Source organism: Balaenoptera physalus, assembly GCF_965194825.1.
Source record: "Balaenoptera physalus genome assembly, chromosome: 2".
NCBI lineage: Eukaryota > Metazoa > Chordata > Mammalia > Artiodactyla > Balaenopteridae > Balaenoptera > Balaenoptera physalus.
Window position 1 is genome coordinate 73,550,926 of NC_138883.1, and position 24,337 is coordinate 73,575,262.

General features: G+C 54.1%; 1 protein-coding gene and 1 long non-coding RNA gene across 5 annotated transcripts; one reads left to right on the plus strand and one right to left on the minus strand.

Annotated features, from left to right (window-relative positions):
* Positions 1-1,229: 1,229 nt before the first annotated feature.
* Positions 1,230-20,624, minus strand: NYNRIN (NYN domain and retroviral integrase containing). Of its 4 annotated transcripts, none has more exons than XM_082449979.1 (9): positions 20,209-20,287; positions 14,587-17,065; positions 12,211-12,854; positions 10,505-12,091; positions 9,420-9,550; positions 9,183-9,279; positions 7,464-7,565; positions 7,140-7,241; positions 1,230-5,907 (listed from the first exon to the last, which is right to left on the minus strand). In XM_082449979.1, the coding sequence occupies exons 3-9, from the start codon at positions 12,696-12,698 to the stop codon at positions 3,066-3,068; spliced, it is 5,349 nt and encodes a 1,782-aa protein (XP_082306105.1). In that variant the 5' UTR covers positions 12,699-12,854; positions 14,587-17,065; positions 20,209-20,287; the 3' UTR covers positions 1,230-3,065. The 4 variants fall into 4 exon arrangements, with proteins under 4 accessions (XP_082306105.1, XP_082306106.1, XP_082306103.1 ...); XM_082449980.1 differs by having other exon boundaries at positions 14,587-14,636; positions 20,209-20,268; XM_082449977.1 differs by lacking the exon at positions 14,587-17,065 and having other exon boundaries at positions 20,209-20,624.
* On the plus strand, positions 19,859-22,090 carry LOC309655144. The gene is made up of 2 exons (XR_014260631.1): positions 19,859-20,114; positions 21,792-22,090. It is a non-coding gene; the product is annotated as an uncharacterized lncRNA (long non-coding RNA).
* The last annotated feature ends 2,247 nt before the right edge of the window (positions 22,091-24,337 follow it).

The window sequence follows — 24,337 nt, forward strand, 5'->3', positions numbered from 1 at the left end:
CATTACCTGCCATCCACTCCACACCAGACAGGGCCTGGCACACAGTAGGTGCTCTATAAATACTAAGTGACCGCATCCACGTGAGCCAGGGAGTTCTCAGGAAGGACATTTCCTTCCTGCCACTCCATCCCCCTGCCAGTGCTGAACAGACATTCCGGCAGGTGAGAAAACAGCAAGAAGCAGACACCCGAAGTCTGGAAGCTTGGCCAGGGTTAGGAAGGTTTCTGAGCCTAGGCGGCAATAACAGCAAGCACTCCAGGGGCAGGAAGAAAAGAAACGTTAGCTAGTATGTGATTGTCTTTATCGGTTCGGGCTGCTGTAACGAAAACCCCAAAGATTGGGTGGCTTAAACAACAGAAACTTAGTTCCGGAGGCTGGGCATTCAAGATCAAGGTGCCAGCAAATCAAGTGTCTGGTAAGAGCCCACTTCCTCACTTGCAGATGGCCATCTTCTCATTGTACCCTCAAGTGGTGGAGAGAGAGGCAGCCCTGGTTTCTTTCCCTTATAAGGACACTAATCTCATCTTGGGTGCTCCACCCTCATGACCTTATCTAAACCTAATTAACCCCCCAAAGCCCCACCTCCTAATACCATCCCACTAGGGGTTAGGGTTTCAACATATGAATTTGGAAGAACACAAACATGCAGTCCATCACAGTGATGAAGGCTTACTCCATACCCGGCACCACAGTAGCCTCTTTGCACGATTATTTCATAAGATCCTTGCACCATCCATAATTTAGGAATTGTTACCCTGCACCTGATAGGTGGGGAGACCAAGGCCCCAGGAAAAGGCTTCATAGGTAGCAGCCATGGAGTCAGTATTCAAACCTAGTTCTATTGTGTTTCCGATACAGCCAAGCTGGTTCAGCACTGATGCCATTCTTACACCAGCCTTCATTCATCTTCATTCCCACCCTGCCCACTTCTAAGACGTGAACGGGAAAGAGCACTAGCATGGAAGCCCTCAGCCTGGGCTCTCCTCACAGCCCTGCCATGAACCAGTAGGGGGAGAGAGGTTGAGCTCTATCACTACCTGGGCGCTGGTCTCCTCGGTAAAATAAGAGCTCAGGTCAGATGTACTTGGAAAGTTACTATCCAGACTGTCAAATCTGCAAGTCTGCCTGGGAAACATGCAGCACCCATGCCCACAAGTGCCTCCCACCCTCCTCATAATTGAGGCTAAAGCTAAAAGAAAAAAAATTTTTCTTAAATACTGGACATTAGCTCCTTTTTGATCCGTTTATTGACAAATCAAATGGGGGAAAAAAGGTCACCAAAAGGGGTATAAGGTCATACATGGGGTTAACGGGGAATGGATACAGCACTGAGGAGGGAGAATGAGGTTGAACAGACCATCAGAGGGAAGAGGAGGAGAAGGAGAGGGGCAGGTTCAGGGCGACGAGGAGGAGGGGGAAAGAGGTATCTGCTAAAAACCCCACGGCTCGCCTTTCAATTTGTCAGCTGTCACCCAATCATTCTTTCCTGGACAGAATTAACAGCTAGAAATGGTTTGAGGGCAACACCTAAGTCGTTTGTCTTCAAGATCTGGGAGATGAGGAGCTGGAGGGAAGATGGGTATAAGATTTTGAGACCTTCTCTCACTTGAACCCCATCTGTGGCGAACAGAGAATCAGGAAGCTTAATCCTGGTCCCAGCTCAGCCACCAACTATCTCTGTGACTTCGGGCAAGTCACTTCCCCTCTCTGGGCCTCTTTCCTCGGCTGTAAAACAAGCTATTTGGACTCAGTGGCAGGCTCTACTCTGGCTCTAGCAATGTCAAGCGTTTTCGCAACTGGAGCTAGGCCAGGAGACTGGCTCAGTTTTGGAGAAATAAAACCACTTAGAGGCCCAGCCAGAGTGACCCAGTGCTGGCCTCCACCTGGACCCCCCTCTGTCGGCAGCAGCAGCCATCCGGAGGGAGAGTGAAGGCACACACACCTGTGAGAAACGCGCTCTTGCAGTCAGTGATCTTCGCAGAGCGGCTCTGGGGGAGGCCGGGATTTTCTCTACCCAGAAGGCAGGGTCCAGGGCACTAGGGTGGGGGTCTGGGGAATCCAAACAGAGCAGTCGTACACTATGCAGGGTCTGGGGATGCAGGGTACAGTGGCAGCGGGAGGAGCGGGCTGCGGGCTGCGGGGTGGGATTGGGAGGTAGAGCCACGCCAGCACCTCACCGTGTGCCAGACCACTCATTTCAGTCACCCTCCCCCTGAAGCCGAGGCCTGGGCCCCTTGGTCTAGTCGAAGCAGCTCTTCAGGTAGAGATGCCACACTTGGCATCGAGATCCTTGACTCCTGTGGGCTCGATATCATCGAAGCCGGGGTCAGGGAGCGTCTCCATTGGCTGGAGTCAAATGAGGTAGGCTGACTCCGTCTCCCCCTTGCCCTTCCCGTGCTGACGGGCAGGATGCACCTACAGGATGGCTGGCCGGCCATCCTCCCACCCCAGTTCCGAGCCTCGAGGCCCAGGACCGCCAGCCTTCCCTTGACAGCTGGGCAGGCCTAGCCTGGCCTGGGAAAGCGAACCATGAGATAAGGGACGGCCTGCCTCTCCACAGCCCACATGGATTTGGGTCAGCTGTGACAGATTCAAGGGCAAAGGGCCCCCAGTCAGGGACAACAGTCGGGGGAGGAGCCCACAATCGAGGTTTCTGTTTGAGAGGGGAATGTGGTTTTGATTCTGAGGTCCGGAGCCACACTGTTTCATGGTAAAGGCAGCCAGAAATAAGATTCTGGGCTATGCGTGTATATGTACACTTTCACCTGGGGAGAGACACTGAACCTGGCCTGCCCCAGGAAGGGATACCTGCCAGGGTAAAATTATCAGAGGCCCACATCTGACAGCCTTCAACAGATTCTCCCAATACCCCATACTGGGCATGTTTCCATAGGGACGCTGGTCCCCAGTTCAAGGCAGTTCAGCAAAGCTTTATGAAGTAACTTCTCTACAAAAGGCACAACGAAGGGCCCCCAGGGGGCTGTGAGAGCATCGCTGGGGTCAAGGGGAGGCCTAGCAGCAGAAGCCCAGGACCCTGGGGCGGGGGGCTCCCCCACTGCTCCAGCTCACTGCTCCAAGACCTTGAAGGACAGCGGGGTGCCACTCTTGGCAAAGGTCTTCATCAGACTGCTAGGATAGATGCACCCAAGCTTCTCTGGGGTGGGGAAGCCCCAGACCCTGTAGAGGGACAGGCTCAGCCGGTCCCCGATATAGAAGGGACCCACCCACTTGGCACTGCTGCCGTTCCTGGGGAGGGACAGCAAGAGGACCTGGTCACCCACATTCCACTCCTTCTCCTGGCTCTCCCGCTTGAAACGCCTATTCTCAGCCTTTTCACTCGTCTTCTCAGACACCCTCCAGTGGAGCTCCAGCAGCTCCCCCATCAGCTGTAGCAGGAAGACATCCATCTTGAGCCCTTCGATGTTTGCACTGCTCACCTCCCACCACAGGGGCTCGGTCAGCCTCTCCTCGCCCCCCGTCAGGATCTGGAACGGCGTGGCCTGGCTGGAGGAGGCCCTGAAGGCCAGGTGCAGCAAGGGCAGGGACGCCGCCCACTTCTTGCCGTGCAGGAAGATGAACTCCTTGAGGGCCCTCTTGAATTCCCAGTAGGCCCCGGAGCTCGTCAGGCAGGGGAACTGGAGGTCCCTACTCAAGGAGGCCACCTGGGCTCCCAGGGCCAGTCCACAGCTTACCAGGACATGACGGGCAAACTGGGGGCCCTGGGCGGCCTCCAGCCTCACCGGTACACCCCACCTCGCGAACACGTGCTGAAGCAGCACCTGGGCCACGGCCATGTGCGTGTAGGGCTTCAGCGGGAATGCCTCTACCCACCTGGTGTTGGGATCAGCCACAATCAGCACGTGCTTGTGGCCCTCCTCGCTGACAGTGACTGGGCCCACCACCTCGATCTGCAGGTGGGACCAGGGGGCGGTGGACCTGAGGGGCCACAGGGACTCAATAACCTTCAACTCACTGCCTATGAGATTCCGGGGGATGCAGAACAAGCAGCTCCTACAGTAATCTCTCACGTGCTCCTGCATGCCCGGCCACCATCCCAGCAACCGCAGCTTCTTGTAGGTCTCCTCGGGCCTCTGGTGGGCCCCCATGGGGAGGTCGTGCACAGCGAAAATCAGATCCCTCCGGAGCTGCCTCGGGACTACCCAGACCCGGGGCCTCTTGTCTCCCTTGAACATAAGGAGGCCGCTCTCCTTGTCTAGGCTGAGGGAGTTAAAGGCAGAACTGAAGGGTGAGGAGCTGGATAATTTCTGCCCGGCCTGCAGCTTGGCAATGATATCAGCCAGGGTGCTGTCGCTCAGCTGTAATGCCAGCAAGTTGGGCCTCTTGCCCGTGGTACGGGGAGACACTACAGGGACGGGAACATCGTTCGGCAAATTCCACCACTGGCCGCCCCCCTGGGCACCCTGCTTGGCCAGGGTGTCCACCGTCACAGCAAACAGGGAGCCCCGGTAGGAGGTTCGGTAGATAAATGGAAGGGATGAGAGGCCGGAGGTGAGCGCTATGATGTAGGAGAGCAGGCTGGGGTGAGGTAGCGGAGCCCCGTCAGAGGAGAGGAAGCCCCGAGCCCTCCAGAGGGGCAGGAGCTCCCAGAGGAGGCTGAAGATCCAGTTGCAGTGCGTGAGGAAAACCACGGGCAGGTGGCACTGGCCAAAGCGCTCCAGGCCACAGGCCACGGCCGCCAGGTGGGCATAGGTCGGGGTGTAAGGGGAGCAAGAGAAGGAAAGGGAGACAGGGGGGCTGGTGGGAGACAGAACATAGAGACCGAAGCCAGCACACCACTCATCCTCTCGGTAAAAGCAATACCCCGACATGTGGATGCAAACAAAAGTGGACAAGTCAGAAAAAGGAGGCAGAACCTGGAAAAAACGAGGCATGGAAACCGCAGGAGTCAGCAGCCGGTTTTCCCCTAGCAGGCCCTGGAGAAGGGTCAATTCCAGTGCCCTCTTGCCCTTGTCCTGTACCAAGAGGGACCATCTGATCAACCATGCTTTGGCAACCCTGCGGCCGTCCCATGCCCCAGGGTCCACAGTGGTCCGGGAGGCATAGGAAAGGCCCAGGACCACTGGGGTGTCTCCAATGCAGCGGGAAAAGTGCTTGAGGGCCCAGGCCATGGCATAGGGGCTGTCTCCCCCTGACTGCGGGCCCTCGCTCTCCTCGTCGGGGAGGAGGGGTTTCGAGGTATAGGCTACGGGGTGCTTTCTCCCTGAGCGCTCCTGGTACACAACAGCCGTCAGGGCCACTTGGCTCACCGTCACCTCCAGGCGGAAGGGCAGCTGGGGGTTGGGGGCCGTCAGGCAGAGGGCGGACACCAGAGCTCGCTTCAGGGCCAGGAAGGCCTTCTCGTGCTCCCAGTCCCACTGCCAGCCCGGCTTCTGCTTGAGGAGGCTGTGCAGGGGCCCCACGAGGGCCTCATAGTCAGGGATGACGTCCCGGTGGGAGTCCATGAATCCCACGAAGAAGGAGAGCGCGGTGAAGTTGCTGGGGATGGTCAGCTGGGCCAACTGGGCAAGAACCTGCTGGCAGGGAGCCTTCCCATCCCAGGGGATGCCCAGGGAGGGAGAAGGTACCGCCGGCAGGAGATCGATGTCGAGGGCTTCATCCTGGGGGTCCTGCAGGCTGAGGCACCGGAGTATCTCCTCTGAGAGGGAAGAGCACTCAGCCCTGAACACGGACATCAGCGAAGAGTCCAGGTCATCCTCCTTCTCGGCCGCCTTCTGCATCTCCTGCTCCTCATCCGGCCTCTCCTCCTTCTCCTCCCTGACTTCTTCCACGTTCTGCGGACTCTCCGGGGGCCCAGGGTCAGCATCCTCACTCAGCTCAGAGACACTGGCAGAGCTGGGAGGAAGGGTCTTCCACACCTTCAGGAAGTTGCCAATGTCAGTGTCCAACCTACACCGAAACAGCAGGACAGAGGAGTCTGATGGAGGAGGTGGGGGGGGACAGCCCGCCCCGAGAGGCCATCCAAGGCGAAACCACATCTGTGGAAGCCCCACAGAGCCTCACCCCGTTGCTGAGTTTCCCCGAGGCTGGGCCGAGGGCCAGCCTCCAACATGGCACAGCCTCAGAAAGGACCTGCCCGCAGATATTCCCTCCACTCCCAGCATCTGCCGGACGGCAATGTTAGAGATTCATCTGGGCTTTGAAGACTTACCCAATCAAAACCTCATTGACCAAGTGACATTTCCAACCAGTTTTAAGCCAATGGTTTGATAAGAATGAGATGGCTGGTACTTCCAATCAGACTCCAGGACGAGCAAGCCGGGGGAGGTCAGGAGAGGGAAGGAGGCTTGACGCGGGGCTTGGGAGCGCACAGCACGCAAACCTCGGTCACGTCACTTTTCTTCAAATTGGAGAAATGGGACTGGGGGACCTGGCCCGGGAAGCAGTGCCCTGCCCAGAAGGTCCTGACCACAGTCCCCTGCCGGGCCCAGGGAACTGGGAGGTGAGCAGCAAGGCGGCTCAGAGTGGGTGGAAGCCAGAGGAACTGAGTTATTGCAAATCAGTTCTGCCGGCAGCAGCACAACGACCTCGGGAAAGTACTTGAGTCTCAGATTCCTCATCTGTAAAACGAGGACAGCGGTCACGTATGCCTAACTCGAGCTGTGAGGATCAAAGCGGGTAATAAATGTGGAAAAAGTTCTACTTGGTATAGACTCCAGACACAGCTCCCCCTGCACACAATGAAACAAGAACAAGGCGGTTCACTGCAGCACTGGTACCAACAGCATAACACGGAAACTGTCGAATGGCCCTCCACAAAAGACCCCATAAACCTGTTGGGTACTCACATAATGGAATAGAGCATGGACATTAAAGCCAGCCACATGAACTAACATGGCATACATCCGGGAAAAACAATAAAACATGGCGACAAATGCCAGTTGTGGAATGTTACATATAGTATTGAAGCATGTGTGCAAGACTGTGAAACTGTAAAACCATATTGTAAGTGGTTTATGGATGTGCACATGTGGGTGGAAGTACAAAGACCTGAAAAACTCAAATCACTCTGCTCACTATTAAGCCCTAGACAAACGTTGGCTAGCACCAAGGGGAAGCTTCCAGCCAGCCCCAGGAGCGGCTGGGAGGAGGGGTGTGGAGGGGGGTGCCTGGCCCATTACCTGTTTGGCTTCTTCAGAAACTCATCCAGAGTGGGGCCATCACGGCCCAGAGGATCGTCGGGCACCATGAAGAGATTCCCCGCAAAAGTGAAGGGCAGCAGGCTGGACCCGGGATGGAGGAGGAAACGTCACAGAGGAGCCCTTGACCCACCCACACCCTGCTGCCACCTGGTATCTCCACAGGGGCTGAGACCCACATCTCCTCCCAGCAGGTGCTGATGGAGCACTGCTCCAAGGCCCTTCCCCCTGCCCAAACCCCTCCTGCCAGGGACTGCCCAGCACCCGAGGGGAAGAAACATCCCAATCCCCTGGGAGCTGCCTCACCGATCTTTGACCATAAGTTTCTTGGAATTATTCATCAGGACGTGGAGCTGCTCGTTGGTGACGATGATGCCATCTGTCTCTTCCGCCAGCTTTACCATGAACCTGCAGGGAGAGGGGAAGTCGCTAACGACCCAGTACCCAGACCCTCACCTCCCCAGTCCTCTGAGAAAATGAACTTGCAGCCTCCTGTTGAGGTGTGTTGGACAAAACCGCTGCCCTTGATAGTCAGGGAGCCAAGACTCAAGAGCCCATCCTCGTCTATGCAGTCGACTGGGATGTCCACTCGCCCCTGGGAGGGAGAACTGGGATGCACATCCCCCAACTGTATATGCAAACACAGACCCCTATTTTACGCATAGGCATTCACATACACATGCTCAGACCCGCACACAGAAAGACATGCACTTGTCCACATCCATACGTGCATTTTTACTTCTTCGGTTTCCACATCTGTCAAACTAACATAAAATACCTACCTTCTATTGCTGTGAGGATTAAACTGAATGAGACAATACACTAGACACTGAAGTGTCTAGTTCAGTGCCTGCCACACAGCATGTACCAAGTATTCCATGATTACTCTTTGCCAATGCACAACATTCAGGTACATGCCAAGACACACATACATACATATGGATATGTGTATACACGTATAAAAACACATACCTGAATAAACAAATCCATTTTTCCAAGAATCACTTCTCCTCGAAAGAGGGCTGTGACCAGGAAAGAAAGCAAAGGCCACCTACTTCTCGGCATTCCCTGCAGAGTGCCATTCTGGCGGCCACGAGCATGCAATTCCACAAGTGACCAGCAGAGGGGCCTCCTGCAGGAAAGCTACCTTCCCTCAAACCCAGGCCTGAATTTAAAGGCACTTAAAGACCTTACCCAGGGGGGGTCAGCTCTTGAAGGAAGGATGCCTGAGCTGCCCTGCCCAGCCCTTCCCAGGCTTGAAGGCTGAGTGGGCGCCAGGTCTTGGGGAGGAACAGAACTTCTCCCTGCCTGGCATGGGAGGTGCCTAAGTGGAGCCAAGACCTGGCCTGCTGGGCATCGAGTCCAGCCCAGGGTCAGTGACCTGGACAGGGCCTTCTCGGTCCCATCAGAGGCAGCATCACAGGCACCCCTATGCACACGGGTCCTGCAGCCACGCTGGGGAGTGGGTGCTGAGGACTGGCAAGTAGGGAGGCATTCAGGCTTTAGCTAGGAGACAGGGCCAATCTGACTCCATTTTCAGAGCCCAGCCAGGACTCCCGTCACATACCTCCTCCCAGGGCGAGGGCTGGTGGGAGGAAAAGACTGCAGCAATTCCTTGAGAAAACCTGAGCTCCAACCCAAACTGGCACCCAAATCAGCTGCTGGGGGAAGCAGCTCTCTTGAAGAACCAGGAGTCACCTGGGCTAGTCCCATCCAAAGAAAGCAGAGGGTTTCACCCCATACTTCATGGGGGAGAAAGCCTCTTAACTCAGGGAAATTGGGCTGCAGAGTCCCAAATTCAGGAACACCTCTTGGGTTTGAATAGAGCCGACCTTGGAGCCCTCTCCTCTCTGTGTCTCTCCCTCTGCCTACAGAGGGACGGTGCACCACACCACCCTCTCAGACATGACCCTCTGACATATTTGCTTCCATCTCCCCAGAGCAAATGAGGCAAGACTCCACCTGACACACCAGCCCAGCCCAAGCCCCGGGGCCCCACAAGAGAAGGCCTGCAGACCAGCACACCTATAATCGTAGGTAGTGATCTTCTTGCCGTTCTCGAGCTGAGAGGGGGTGATTGAAAGCATCTTGAGGGAGTGTAGCTTCGTCAGAAAGTGGCTCTCTGGAGGTGAAAGGCAAAAGACAGTGATGGTCAGAGGAAGGGCTAAGTGGAAAAGGCCGTGGTGGGGACAGAAAGGCAAGGAAAAGTACGGCATAGAGAGTAAGCCCACTGGAGGGGCTGGGCAGCTGGGGACAGCTCACCTCTCACCCTCCGGTTCTTCTTAAGCTGCCAGGTGGGTACAAACACAGTGACCTCTCGGTGTCCCCGGTTCCAGAAGTACTGCACTGCCATGGCAATGCCCCGGCAAGAGAAGAAGTGCTGGAGGCCGTGCCTGGGGTTGGGGGGTGGGGGGGGGGGGGAGATGGGGGGAATTAGTGAGGTAGCAATTTTCTGCCCTAGGAATGGCCCTGCCTCTCCACCCCTCCCTCAGAGCCAGCCTAGGGCAGCACATCTGGCAATGCCAGGGCATCAGCACCACGGGCACCAACAATGCCCCCTCCCCTCTCTCCATCATCAAACAGTGAGCACCTACTGGGTCCACTCACCTGCTGTGTGTGTGTGTGTGTGTATGTGTGTGTGTGTGTGTGTGTAGGGGCCTCCAGGGCAAAAGGAAGGAGAAGGCAACCTCTACATCCAAAGAGCTCAGTTTAGGGCTGGAGGCAAACAAACATTTGCTGACCAACTGTGTGCTGGGAGTGTGCTCAGCACAGATAACTGTTCTACTGTGTGGGCAAATGAAGACATCCTGCATGTGTTTATGCTAGCACGTATACAGCAGTAAGTGCTGTGCAGAGAGGGTGATCTCTGAGAGTTGGCATGGTTGGGAAAAGCTTCACAGGGGAGATCAGTGCCGGACCTTAAGGGCTGGGCTAAACATTTGAAAACTGGCCTGGGGTTGACAGACCCCATGCTATGTGAGGCAGGCTGAAATGGGAAGAGCATGGGCCTGGGCAGTGGACAGATCTGAACCCAAAGGCCAGCTGGGCCCCTTACTGGCTCTGGGACCTTGGTCAAGATTAATCGCTTCTCTGAGCCTGTTGCTGCTTCTATGAGGGAAGGAGAACAGAAACCTACTTTTGAAGGCTGCTGTGATGATTCCATGAACACCACCCAGCATGCAGTAGCCCCTCAACACGTACCACTTCCCTCCCATCTTTCCCCCATTTGAACCCCATGTCACCCGTATACAGAGGTCAAGAAAGGATGCCCACAGTCTATCACCCCAGGGACGCCCCGCCCGAGCTCCCCAGCAACCCCAGCCCGCCCCAGGTCCGTGGCTACTCACACCATGGCCACGCTGCTGCCGTCAATGACCACTCGCCTCAACCCCTGGTTCCCCGGTTCTTCTGACAGGTTCAGCTCAAAGGGTGTATTCAGGGCCTCGTGGTACCTCTGGAAGCTGGTTACTGTGCTGTTCGCCTGTGGGTGGCGAGGCGGCTGCCTCGGAACCCCCTCCCACGCCCCTAGGAGCCCCTCCGGCTGAGGTTGGCGCTTACTACTGGGAGCCAAAGTGCCACTGGACTGGGGCCCCTGCCTTCCAGCTTCCCCCTGGCCCTTCAGGAAGGAAGCACTGCCCCTTGACGAAGGCTGGCCCTCACTTGGGAATTTGGCTGCATCCAGGGTTGGCCCTGGATCTGTGGGTGCCTTCTGAGCTGCAGGCATTTTCAGAGCTCTGGAAGTTTTGGGAGCTGCAGGTGCTTTGGGGGCTGCAGGGGCTTTAGGAGCTGCAGGTGCTTTGGGAGCTGCAGACCCTGTTTTAGCTGTAGTCCCAGTCTGGGCTCTGGGTGTTTGGGGACCTGCAGGTGATGTTTTCGCTGCATGCCTTTTCTGAGTTGTGGGAGTTTTGGGGGCTGCAGGCACCATTTGAGCTGCTGGTGCCAGTTCACCCACAGCTGCCTTTTGTGCCGTGGGCACCACTTGAGCTGCTGGCTTTGTCGGAGCCAAAGGCACTTTGGGGGCTGCAGGTTCTTCATGGACTGCCGGCATAGTCTGGGTTTCAGGCACTTTGGGGGCTTCAGGCAGCATGGGATTTGTGGGTGGGGTTTGAGCTGTGGGCACTGCTGCAGCCATGGGCACTTTGAGAGTTTCAGGCACTGTTTGAGGTTCAGGTCCTGAAGGAGCTGTCAGCCCCCCTTGAGTGGCAGGCCTCCCCTGAGCAGTAGGCACCCCTTGCCCTGTGGAAGGCCCTGGAAACGGCCTCTCTTCGGGCTCCTTACAATCCCACTGCATATTTCCTCGATCCCCCGGCTCACTTCCAGCTTGGAGTTGGGGTGTAGAGGTCAAAGGTGGCCCTATCTGTGGAAGTCCTGGGCTAGCCTTGTCCTTTACCCCTGAGCCTCCTGAGACCACCAATAAACTCATTACTTTTTTAGGGGTCTCTGGCCTTGGGCAATTCTGAAGGGCTGCCTCTCCTCCTGGCCCCCCATCTGGTCTACAATCTGGGCTTTCCACACCGGGCAAAGGAACCAGCTCCTTCTGTTTCCATCCCAGATTTAAGGGCAAAGGATTCTGCCCTGGCAGCTTGAACTGAATGGGGCCCAGTGGCCTCTGCCAGAAAGGGAAACTGAAGCAAGCCTGGGACAGGAGCCAGGCCAGGTGGAGAGAATGCAGTTCATTGATCCTCCAGAAGGTTGCAGCAATAGTCCCCGGCCACAAAGGCCCAAAGGCTGGCCCCGGGGTCCAGGACTTCCAGGGCGAGCACACACTCAGGGCTGATACTGGAGGCTGGAGAGGGAGCTTGTCTTCCCCCCTCCGGGCCTGCCGCTGCTGGGACGAGGCTTGTGTGCGGTCCGCGGGGTCCTGGCTGCTGCTGGCTTGCACTGACCCTTCCTCACAAGCACTGTCCATACCACCTTGGTTGTTGGAACCAATCCTGGAGGAAACCCAAGTTTGTTGGAAAGGTGGTAAGGCCAGTTAGGTCCCAAACTATTTCCCTGGGGTTGGGGAGCAGGAGCAGGGGCAGAGAAGCCAAACTGATTCTCCAGAACTTACCGTACCAGCTGGTTTGCTGTCTCCAGCTGAGTGTTCTGGCCTGGGATTAGGGCCCCCATGGCTCCTAGGCTGGTTAACCTCTTTGAATTTTCTGGGCTCCCCATCTCCAGAAAAGGCCCAGGACCGTCTCCCATGGACACCACGGCTGGACCTTCCTTCTGCTGGTGGGTTGGGCAGATCAGGAGCTCGGGGTCCAAGCGGGAGTCGGAGGCGCCAATGCAGCCGAGCCACTGGATGATGTCCTCCTTGCCCGCAGCATCCCGCACCAGGCTCAGCAGCAGTTCCTGGACTGCTGCGGGCAGCTGCAGCAGGTCCCCTGCATACTGGTCACCACGGATCCAGACCAGAGCCCCAAAAGCCCGGGTCACCTCGGCTTCCCAGATGCCCCGGGGGGTGAGCAGAGGGGCAGGGCCCCAGCGCAGCCGCCCTACCAGCTCCTCCAGCCAGTTCTGGGTCATGATGAAAGACTCGGTCAGCCCGCCCACCATCAGGGAGCCCGGCGGGCCAGGCACCAGGTAGGCCAGCGTGCTCCAGCACAGGCAGTCCAAGAAGAGGCCCTGGGCCCCAAGGAAGGCGCAGTGCAGGGCCGCCGGGTAGCGGACCTCCTTCCACAGCTCCGGACTGCACAGGCCCTTCAGATACTCCTGAAGCCAGTGGGGAGAGCACAAAGGAAGCCAGCCGTTATGGGCCTGCCACTGGCACTCACTCCCCTCACAAGCACATGCCCTGCCCCTGCCCACCATAAGCCAAATGACACCCCCCCGGCCCAACACTCTCTCCCTGGTCCTGACTCCTCACACACTCATCTCTTTCCAGGGAGCTCTGACAGATGGGGGAGGCCGGAGGGGCGGGGGAGCACCTGGGCTTGGAGTCAAGGGCCCTGGTTCTAGTTCCAACCTGACCTCAGTGGGTTAAGGTTACCGTGGGAAATTTGTCATCTTCTCAGGGCCTCAGTCTCCTCACCTATAAAATGATGGGTTAAATTAGATACTCCTAAGGTCCAGTCCTACCCTGGCGTTCTAGAATTGTGAAATAGCTGGGGGGAGGGGGATGGTACATTACTGAGTACCCTCCATGTGCCAGGAGCTTATGTGACCTGGAGCAAGTTATCTACTACCCTTATGCCTACGTTTCCTCATCTGTAAAATGGGGATAATGGTTCCCACCTCATTAGGCTATTATGAAGCTTCAGTGAGATAATACAAAAGAAGTGCTTAGCTTATGCCTGGCACAGCCTATTCCCATTTTGCAGGCTCAGAAAGGCTCTATCGCTTACCCAAAGACACACAGCTAGTGGGTGACTGGGTAAGGAGCTCAGCCCACATCCATCTGACTCTGAAACCAGAGCTCTTTCCACGTCCTTGGGCTGACTACACAGTGACTACAGGGTAATCCACTGAGATTCTGGTTAATCCCCCTGCAGAAGGTCTCCGGCACAACCTGTACCTGTAACCATGGTAACTCTGTTATCCAGAGGGGACAGAGGAGAAGGTAAGTTGCTGGGCCAGTATCCAGGGGATCCCCACAGATACGCACAATGGCTGAACCAGAAGGGAAACCTCTGGCCATCTGGGCACCAGGTCCTTGTGTTTCCAGGGCTCACACACTCAGTCTTTAGCAGTCACTGGGACAGGAGAGGTTGGGTTCCTCCACTATATGGCTGAGTTCCACCAGCATGACCCCATGAGCTCCAAGGAACCATGAGCACGCCCTCTTAATCAGCCAACCCTTGATGACTGCATTAGCCCTCAAGTCCCTCCTCATGCCTGTGTCAGTGACAGTCATCCCTCTTCCCGCTTTCCCATGACAGTTCCATTATGGAACGAATGCTCCATTTTGGATCTCCAGCAGCCATCCCAAAGACCACTCTGGCCCCTCTGCTCAGTACCCAGACCATCCTTCCCTGCTCAGGCCTAAGCTTATCTCTGCCACATGGCCAGGCTATGGACCTCCAACACCTTCCCCAAAGGGCCTAAGGTACACCCAGGCACTTAGGCCCATGTCTAACGCCTTTTCAGTCAGTCTAAAATCAGCTCAAAATCTGATAGACATCCCAAGCCAACCCCTCCCACCCAGAACCTCAGCTGGTCCGCACTGCCTGGCAAGGGTGAATCTGACCAGGTGGAATAACTCTCATAGACCTGAACAAACTCCCCCACCCCATGCACCCCACGTTCTAACTACATGAAATCAATAATGTAAAAATGAAGAGATGTGCTCGGGAAGAAGATGGTGGGTGGTTTCTTTCTCCTTCTGCAAAGACCTTAAAATATTTATTGTTCCATTAACCGTCAATATTTTTAAACAAAAAGATATATTGGAAATGAGATAATTTTCAAAATAATAAATCTGAACTGATATTTATTGAATACTTACTATGTGCCAGGCTCTTTACATACATCAGCTCATTGATTCCTCTCTCAGCCCTATAAAGAAATTACTATTATCCCCATTTTAGGTGGGCAAGGAAGGGCACATGTCCGAGGTCACACAGGTTGTAGGCTGGGACACTTAGGCACTCTGACTCCAAAGTCTGGGGTCTTAACCATGATGCTGTCTATACCTTGGAGCAAAAACAGATATGGAAACAACAGGCATTTACATCCAGAAAATATCTGGAGCAATTTTCCTGCTTAAAGCCCACCCAGACCTTTTTCTCCAAGAGGAGAAAAAATAGAGAAGAGGCAGGAACAAAATAAGCACAGAAAAATGTGCATTTGTTAAAATATGTTGCCCAATGTCCCGCAAGTCATTTGTCAACTTGTAAGTTAAATAAAAACAATACCACCAGGTAGTTTTCTACTGCTCTATACTTGATCAATCCTGTCTTAGGATTCTCCTTTCTCATAAGTCAGTTGCCATACACTGTCTGCTTTCCAGAACCACCCCAAATTACACCGCAGAATACTCAAAAAGCTCAAAAAAATGGCAGCACCAAGAAACTCTGGAATTAGGAATGAAAGAGAACATTTTTAAAAGGTGGACTAAGGTAAAGTTGTTTGAGGAGCAGTTAGATCTGGGAGTCCACCCACCCCTCTACACAAAGGCTGAGCAAGTACCTCCCTACCCACTGGAGTTCGTTCTGTGGAAAGTAAAAGACAAGGTCTTAGGATCAGAGGTTGATCAGCATACTTGAGGGTGTGGGTACCATAAAAATCATGAAGGAAGAGAGGAAGGCCAGTAGTGAGGTCTACAGTGAGTGCTGAGTGCAGAGAACCTCATTCTTCCCATATAGAGACTCCGCAATAGTAACTGATGATGGATGAAGACAGATACTCACACAGAGGGGTCTCACTGGGGCACCTCAGAACAGTGGGGGAAACTACAGACTTCCAGAGAGGAAAAAAAACTTCACATACAAAGGACCAGGGACCAAGAATAGCTTCAGATATCCCTAAAGTAAGAAGTCAATGGATTAATGCCTTCTCATTTCTGAAGGAAAATAATTTTCCATGTATAATTTGATACCAGCCAAATTGTCAATCAAGTGACCATCAGATATGCAATGTAGATATGCATATACGCAACCCCAAGAGTTTACCTCCTATAAAACCTTTCTCAGGAAGCTACTAGAGAGCATTTTCCAGCAAATCAAGAAAAGAAACCAAGAAAGGAGACCCAACATAAAAAAAAAAAAGGAAAGACCATCTCCAGGAAGATTGTGGAGAGAAATCTCAGAATGTACTCATCCATTCAATAAACGCTACTGAGCACCTACTACGTGTCAGGCACTGTTCTAGGAGGCATAGAGGACGACTAGTTCAGATTGGAGAGTGGGACTGCAGAAACAACATTCTCGTTTCGGCACCATCTTTCTAACTTGGTGACGCTACTGAAGGACATGCTCCACCAACTCAAGACAAAGACACAGCGTCCAGGAAACGAGGTATGTAACAAGGAAAGAAGGCAAGAGGATGCCAAGAATGACAGCAAACGGGAGTCTCAGGATGACAGCTGTGCAGTCCTGACCAGACAGAAAGAAGGATGCCCCCAGGAAAAAATCTGGAACTGACAGACCACCTTGAATCGATAGATTGTCCTTGTAGAAAATTGTAGTGAGAAGCTACTGAAAGTTATAAGAATTAGCAATGGGTACAAAGGAAAACAAGCAAACTAGAAAGGAGTTGAGTTCTTTACCTCAGGGAAATCGAAAAGTAAGAGAGAAAACCTAATCATAGTACACTTCAACACTTAGATGTAAATGATATTTGCAAGGGCATAATGTTGCAAATACTAAATACAGATTTAACAGAAAAATGAAAGATAACTATATTGGGAAGAAAAAAGGGATGGCAATATAAGGGAGCTAAATCCTCACCTATAATAATAGGAAGTAAAAAGATATCTAAAATTGATTAATCAAAAGATATAATAGCTACGTATTTTTTTAGGAATGTGGAGATGTAGAAATGCCAGAGCAGATATTTTCTACGGGGAAGAGCACTGAAGAGGGAGTTGGCAGGGACAAAGCAAGGAATCACTGCATTATACTGTGAGCTTTTTAAAAATCATTGGACTTTTAAATTATGTATTATTTTGATAAAAGAAAAATTAAGTTTAAAATAAAGGGAGAAGGATTAGGTGCCCACAACACAATGAGATGTGCTGGTAAGTGTTTAACAATCATGCAGTTATGGGGGAAATAGTCCCGATTTGTAGCATTTGCCAATTTCTGTGGTGTAAATACTCCCTCCATGGTTGACTTCAAACTACCAACAGGACTCCATTGGCTCAAAAACTTCCTGAATTTTCAACGATGGGTCAGCAGGAGTTGGTTCCAGCACACCCCTGGCCACTACCAGCTTCCGTGGTACTTTTCACAGTCAGTGTGGGCCAGGGACAGATCAACTTCCTCCTGACAGCAAAGCCCAAAGTCAGCAAACCACACCCTGTCCCACAACTCCCCACCCCAACCTCTGGCTCCCCATCACCTCCCTCCCTCCATCGTGTCCAAAAAGGGGAGAATCAAGCTGTCACCGGTCCTCTCTGTGCCCGAAACTTCTTTACATCGTTGCCAAGGAGGACAGAAGAGCCGAGCAGGGCTTGTCTCTGGGCGACTTTGATCATTAGTAAAAACCCTCCTTTCCACGCTGAGGTGAGGCTGATTTCACCTCAGAAAGGCCAGGCCTCCCCTGTGTTTCTTTTTGCTGCCTAGGAATGGGATTTCCAGTAATGTCTTCATTATTTTTTAAATCCCACCACAAGAAAACTACTTAAAGGCACTTCCGAGTTCTACAGAGTTTTTCCTGGAAAAACAGTGCATATAATGTAGAAAACACCCGGGCTCTTCTCCAGAGAAGCCTGTATCCTTCTTGACCCCTCCTCCCCTCACAGACAAGACACCCCCATCCATCACCCCTTCCCCATCCTACAACCTCCAGTCTCACTGAGCCCTCTCTGCCAGCTGGCCTGTGTATATTAGGCCATTATCCAGGTGCGTGATTCTGCGCCCCTACAGTTGGAATTGGGGTCAGCCACAGCACCTCCACATGGAAACCACAAGACATCCTTATACGTGGGAAATTTTCCTGTATCAGATCGCTGGGCCTTAGAAAGCATTTGATCCAAGGTTCTCACTTTGCAAACGAGGAGATCGAGACTCAAGAGAGGGAAAAGAACTCATTCAAAGTTATACAGCTAGTTACAAAAACAGTAACTGATATCTCTACTCTGTAACTATCCACATTTGCAAAAGTCCATAAGAACGCCTTATTTCAATTGACTCTTACAACTCTGCCATGAAGTGGGTATTATTATATTGATTTATAGATGAGGAAATAGGCTTAAGAGAAGGTCAATGATTTGACCGAGGTCAGCCAGTTAGAAGGTAGCAAACCCCAACCTCCAACTCTCTCCACCACACCCCTCTGTCCCAGCAGTAACTTGGTGACAGCAAATTGAACCCAGATCTCCTAACTTCTGGAACAAAACCTTATCCTCCCCACCTTCCCTGCTCTCCTACTCCAAACCTCCAAAAATCTCTTCTTTCTGCTCATTCTGTGCAATAAGGGAGGGAGTTACCCAAAACCCCTCATGTTGTTTCCATCCTAAATCATGCTTTTCTGCGGGGGAAGACAGAGGGGAAAAAGATGATAGGATGGGGGGAATGGAGAAAGCCACTGGTTACACTAGCAGGGCCTGAGGTGTGAGGGAAAGTCGGTGGGCCCAGGAACTCTGAGGCAGCAGTGGGAGCAGGAGTAGCCAAGCCTGGAGAAGCTGATGGAAGATGTAAGCAGGGGACAGGTGAGCTAGACACTTCAGAAAGCACCAGTCCCATAAAAGGGTGAGCAGGTGTATTTCAAATTAACAAAAAGATTAAGAACCCGGGACTTCCCTGGTGGCACAGTGGTTAAGAATCCGCCTGCCAATGCAGGGCACACGGGTTCAATCCCTGGTCCGGGAAGATCCCACATGCCGCGGAGCAACTAAGCCCGTGCGCCACAACTACGGAGTCTGCGCTTTAGAGCCCATGAGTCACAACTACTGAGCCTGCGTGCCACAACTACTGAAGCCCGCGTGCCTAGAGCCCATGCTCCGCAACAAGAGAAGCCACTGCAATGAGAAGTGCGTGCGCCACAATGAAGAGTAGCCCCCGCTCGCCGCAACTAGACAAAGCCTGCGCACAGCAATGAAGACCCGACGCAGACAAAAATAAATAAATAAATAATAAACAAAACCACTCTTACTTAAAAAAAAAAAAAAAGATTAAGAACCCAAAACAATCCAAAGGCTCCTCTTGTTAACCTACCCTATGCCAGCTACTGAAAAGTCTCCATCTCAGGGGTTCCTGCACATCTGCTCTCCACGCAGGAACCCCTCCCCTCCCCCAGTACCTCTGTCAGAACTGGAAAAACTGCTGACGAAGCAGCTCAACAGAGGGGCTGAGGGAGGAACTTTCCAGCCTGCCTGCCCACTGGCCAGTGTGTTCTGGGCCTCCCCCACCCATGGCCTTGACCAATTAGGATATTGATAGAGACCCAGCTAGGGAAGGGGTGTGTGTTGGGGTGGGTGGGTGCATGGGGGAGCAGGTGGTCTGGGGCTGAGGGAGGCTGCAGCATTCCTACCAGGAAATGATAAGATAAGGGAATCTGGGGGAAGAGCGAGGCCTTGGCCACGACTGGGCAGTCAGAAGGAACCTGAGAGGCCCAAGCGGAGGAGAAGCTTATGAGAGAAGCCAGGGCACATGTGAGAGAGGCACACTGTGACCTGGCCTGTCCAGCGTCCAGCCCCACACAGCAAGCCCTTTCATCTGAAAGCCCACAGCCCTCCTCCCAGATTCCCACCCATCCCCTAGGGCTGCTGCCTTACAGGGTTGCTGCAGCCCCACCTCTGAGCCCCTGCAAGAGGCTGCCTAGAGCATCAAGAGTGTGGGGTGCGGAGCCCAGAGCCCTCGGTTCTGGTCCCAGCCCCTTGCCACGCCCCACCTACCCGACCCTGAGTGCTCAGGGAGGCCCCTTACCCTCTCCAGCCCCCAATTCCTCATCTGTAGAGTGCCAGCATTGCTCTAGAAGCATCTTTAATGGCCCTTCCAGTCCCAGCACTCTGAGAGGCTCCAAGGGGCAGCCCAGGATTTAAGGAGACTTAAAAGGCGGCAGAAAGACCTGGGCCTTCCAGGCTCTTGGTGGAGAACAAAGAGGTATGTTGCACAGACTACAGAAATGCAGGACCTTAAGTTGCTCCCCAGATGGAGGAGCAGGCTGTAAGTGCGGGGCCCTGGCCAGGGAAGGCTCACGGGGGGACACACGACGCCGAGCCTCTCTCAGCGCACTTGAGGGACAGAAGTGACACGCAAGAGAGGGGTGGGGCAGAAAAAAAAGAAGGAACCAGAGGGAAGGACCCAAGGCTGCAGATTTGGAAAGGCAGGAGGATGGCCCAGTACCTGCCCGCCATACTGCCGAATCCAGGTCGGGGGACCTCTGGGGACCCCTGGGGGGGCGGGGGGGCGTGGAGCGGGAGAAGGGTCTGGCTGGAAGTGATAGGTGGGGAGAAGCTGTTTACCTTGGCTCTGCCCATGTTCTCCCTGGGCCCCTCGAGCTGCAGCCAGAAGTAGGGGGTGTCCGGGCGGCTCTGGAAAGCGTTCAGCTTGACCCTGAAGATGCGCTGCACTTGCAGCCGCTGCCGCTGCACCCGGGGCTTCGACTTGGTCTGCACCATGAACCATTCCTGCGCCGGAGGGTCGCCCCCGGACAGGAGCATGGCTGGCCCGCCCGCCCCAGGAAGGAGGGAGCCGACAGTGCCACCGGGGTCCCCCGGCCGAAGGCGCCTAAGCCACGCCCCCTCCTCCCGGCGGCGCGCCCCCGCCTTGGCCCGTGTCCTCCCGGCTCGCGGACGCACCCGCCGCGGCTCGGGCGCCCTTCCTCCAGAGCTCCGAGCCTTTCAGCGGCGGCTCCCGCTACAATCTCTTCCTGCCAGAGGTTACAGCCGGGGGTGGGACCAGTCGGGCTCCCTCCCCTCCGCCCCCAGCCTTCCCCCCTTCACTACTGCGCCAGCCCCTCCAGGATGAACTTTAGCTGAGTCGGCTGGGTAGCTTCAAGGGGCGCGGAAGGAGGAGGGAGGCGGCGGGGATGGGGGCGGGGAGGGTCTTGGAAACCTCTGCCTCCCACTCGAGTTTTGGGCCCAGAGCCAGAATCCGGGGGTCAAAGTAAATCTCCTTCCACATTCCCCTTTCCCCAGTGGGAGGGAAAGGGAAGGAGGGGCATCGGGTGGGGGAGAGGGGGTATGGTTTCGGGGACCGGCCTTTCTCTCAGTTCCTCCTGCCCACCCTGCCGCCTCCCAGGCCTCCCTGGAGAACAGAGACCTGTGCCCCTCCTTCCCTCGGAGGAAAGGGTTAAGGGAGAGCAGGGTGGGGAGCCTGGGAGGCTGGGGCCTGTGGAAATTCTGGGCCGGAGACCGAGCAGGAAGGAGAGGGTAACAGCACCGCCTCCCCACTCCCCATCCCCATGTCTGGGGACAGCCCGGGGCTGGCAGGCAGCCCAGACCCTCCTGAAGCCCCCAGGGCTGGAGGGGCGGGGAGAGCGCCCGAGTTTTCAGACTTGCGTTGTTTATGAAAGCCTTTTTGAGCAAGTTTGAGCTAAGCCAAGAGGGAAAGCTTTAGGCTAGGAGTGAGGGTCTGGTTGGTGACAACCTCTAAGGGTTCCCTCAACCCCCGACCCGCAGCCAGTCCGCTGCTTGGCTGGGGGGCCGCCTCCAACACCCTGCCCTGGAGGCATCCCCAGCACAAAGAACACGTTTTGCAGCCCTGTGGCCTGAACAGAAGCTGGCTCTGTGGAGGGCAGAGTCTGCATCCTGGGCCTCGGTGAGCTTTCTTTTCCAAACCCAAACCCAGAGCTGCTGTCTGACAGGCACAAGTGTACCTATGGGGACAAAGGGCAGTGGACTTCAAATTCGTTCCGCCCTGGCACATCTGGGCTGCAGGGGCCGTGGCATGTTTGTGTGCAGGTGCAGGCAGAAAGCCAGGAGCACCCCGCTGCAAGGAAAGGGCGCAACTGGGGGAGGGGAGAGGGGCTCACACTGAGTCCTCGTCTGGCCTGGACTCAGCCGCTCCTGTGCCACCCACCTCCACTCCTGCTGCTTCTCCCTAGATTGGAATCCAGAAAAAGAAAAGGGTATCTGTGTCACCTCTGGCTCCAAGGTCTGCCCGCTCTGGCGTCCCTGTGCCGCCTCTCCATAGCGCCTTGAAGAAGAAGACCCTCTGGAGGAGCTTCCATCTCTCTCCACTCTTCCCACATCTAGCTGTTCTCCCTTTATCAGAAGAAGCTCTTGCCTTATTTAGCCTTACTGTGCCTCAGTTTCTCCTCTGAAGCAAATGAGAGTCTCATACCTGTGCTCCCTACTCCTTCCCCGAATAAACACTTATTTCTTGGTGCCCTCTTCCAACTGACTGTGGACTCCATGCACAGTGACATCTTGAAGGAAAGCTCTCAGGTTTAACCCTATGTTCAAAGAGGCAGTGTGGAGGGTGGGAAGAGGTCAAGCTTAGGCATCAGGTACTTGATAAGTGAACAAAAGAGGGTAATTTATTTGAACTCTTGTGCCTCCATTTCCTTAGCTCATAAAAATGGGGATGATGGTATCTATAACACAGGTTGCAAATTAGACCACACAGGTACCACACCTGGCACATCACCTGGAACAGAGTAGGCACCCAATTCATTTCATTTTCCCTTCCTTGATCTTGTCTCTTCTCCCCCACCTCACCTCTGGCCAGTACATCACAATACCTTCCCAGAGATCCCCTCTTTCCCATCCTTTTACATCTCACTGTCACCAGCCCAGCTCCTAGATCAGCCTCTCCTCAGCCTTCCTGCTAACCCATCCCCCCCACTCCTTCCTCTCCCCTGGATATAGCAGATTTAGTTAGATACCCTGGTTCCAGTCCCAGCTTTGCCCCTGATGAGTTGTGTGCCCTAAGCAGGTAGCTAATTCCCTTGACCTCTCCAGGCTTCCTCATCTAAATTCATTCATAGGGCCAAATTCATTTACTCACTCAACAAATTCAACACATATTTATTGAGTGTCTACTATGAGCCAGGCCCTGGGAGTATAGCACTGACTAAGAAAGATATCTCCCTGCCTTCATGGAATGGGTGAAGAAAGAAGAAAACAGCTCTGATTTCAGGGAATGAGAAATGCTCTGCTGGAAATAAAACAAGGTGTGGTGATGGAGAGTTCCCTGAGGGGGCCTCTCTGGTGAGGTGATATTTCAGCTAGAGGGAGCGCAAGAACATAGGCACTGAGATGGCAACGCACTAAGCTCTTCACAATTTTTTATCTAACTCTTTCCCCAACTCAGATACATTTAGTGAATCCTTGCCTGGAATATTAGGTTAAAACTTGTTGTGTTGGAGGCCTTCCTCTCCCGGGTCCTAATCTGCCTTCTCAACCTTGTACAAAAGGATCCCAGCTCAAATCTAAGTAGAATGAGATCTGTCTAGGCATGTCTGGCAACAGGGTAGCACACCCTGCCAGGAGCCTTTTTGCCTAAGGAATGAGAAGCCTCCAAGGAGAAAGCTCATCTTGGTTAAAGGGGGGGCCTGCCCTGTGAGACTGACAGAGTAATAGATTCTTATCCCTCCAAGGCTCTACTGGTAGGTTTTGTCTCTCAAATACCTCCCCACCTAACCCAGATCCACAACTAGCCCAGTTCCTGGGATAGAGAGTGGGGAGCCCTAGGACCCAGCTGGCCTGCTTGGGACCTTTTGTGAGGGAGTGACCCAGAGGGGAGACAGACTTCTCCTTGACTTTGCCAGAGTGCCTGAGCAGCTTACATTCCTGGAAGGCTCCCATCAGAGCAGAAATGTCTTCCCAAAGGCACATGAAATGGTCAGGACTTAAGGTGGTACAAATGAGCAGGTGGAGACAACAGCCAAGGAAACTGAAGTTAAGTGGGGGGCTCCCCATATTGGTCAGGATCTGGGTAGGAAACACACGATCCTCTCAAAAGGAGTGGCTCAAGGAAGTTTAAAGAATGGATCTTTTATGGGGATGTGGGCAGGATTGAGGAAAACCTATAAGAGACTGGTGTAGTACTCTAGGGCTAGTTTAGGGGAAGCTGTTAACACCTGGAAGCCTAAAAGGGAAAAGGGGGGAAGTGGTTACTGGAGTCAACCAACGGGCCAGAGCTGGAGCTGTCGAAGGCCTTAGGGAAAGATGCACAGCCACTGACAAACTGGGCCAGCGGGAGGGAGCTGCCTTCCAACTTCCTGCCAGTGCCTAGCCCTGGCCAAACCCCATCAGAAGCCAAAGGGCAGTGGGGTCAAGGCCAGCCACTGAGGTCAGCCTCCAGGACACAGGGCAGGGTGGAGAAGAGCGAAGAGGGAGACTGGAAGGGACACAGAATAGTCAGCATACCCCTTCGTCTCTTAGCAACCACAGGCTGATGAGGTGTCAGGAAACTGCAATGACATTAATCACCCCTACTCTTCTCCTTACCAACACTCTCTCCCTCGGGAACAGGGATGAATATCCTTGCACTCCTATTCAGAACACAGGACTTAAGAAGACTAGCGTGCAAACCCCAGGTCTGTCACTGCATCAGTTTCTGGGGGGCTGCTGTTACAAGTTACACCACCTGGAGGCTTAAAACAACAGAAATGTATTCTCTCAAAGTTCTGGAAGCTAGGGACTT

Excerpts from the sequence above, each read along its gene's own strand:
- NYNRIN (XM_082449977.1), bottom strand. The coding sequence starts at position 20,406 with ATGCTCCTGTCCGGGGGCGACCCTCCGGCGCAGGAATGGTTCATGGTG. Across the intron at positions 9,551-10,504 it reads GGCAGCAGCGTGGCCATGGT|GCACGGCCTCCAGCACTTCT; the intron begins GTGAGTAGCCAC and ends CCCCAACCCCAG. Across the intron at positions 7,566-9,182 it reads ATCACTACCTACGATTATAG|GTTCATGGTAAAGCTGGCGG; the intron begins GTGTGCTGGTCT and ends CTCTCCCTGCAG.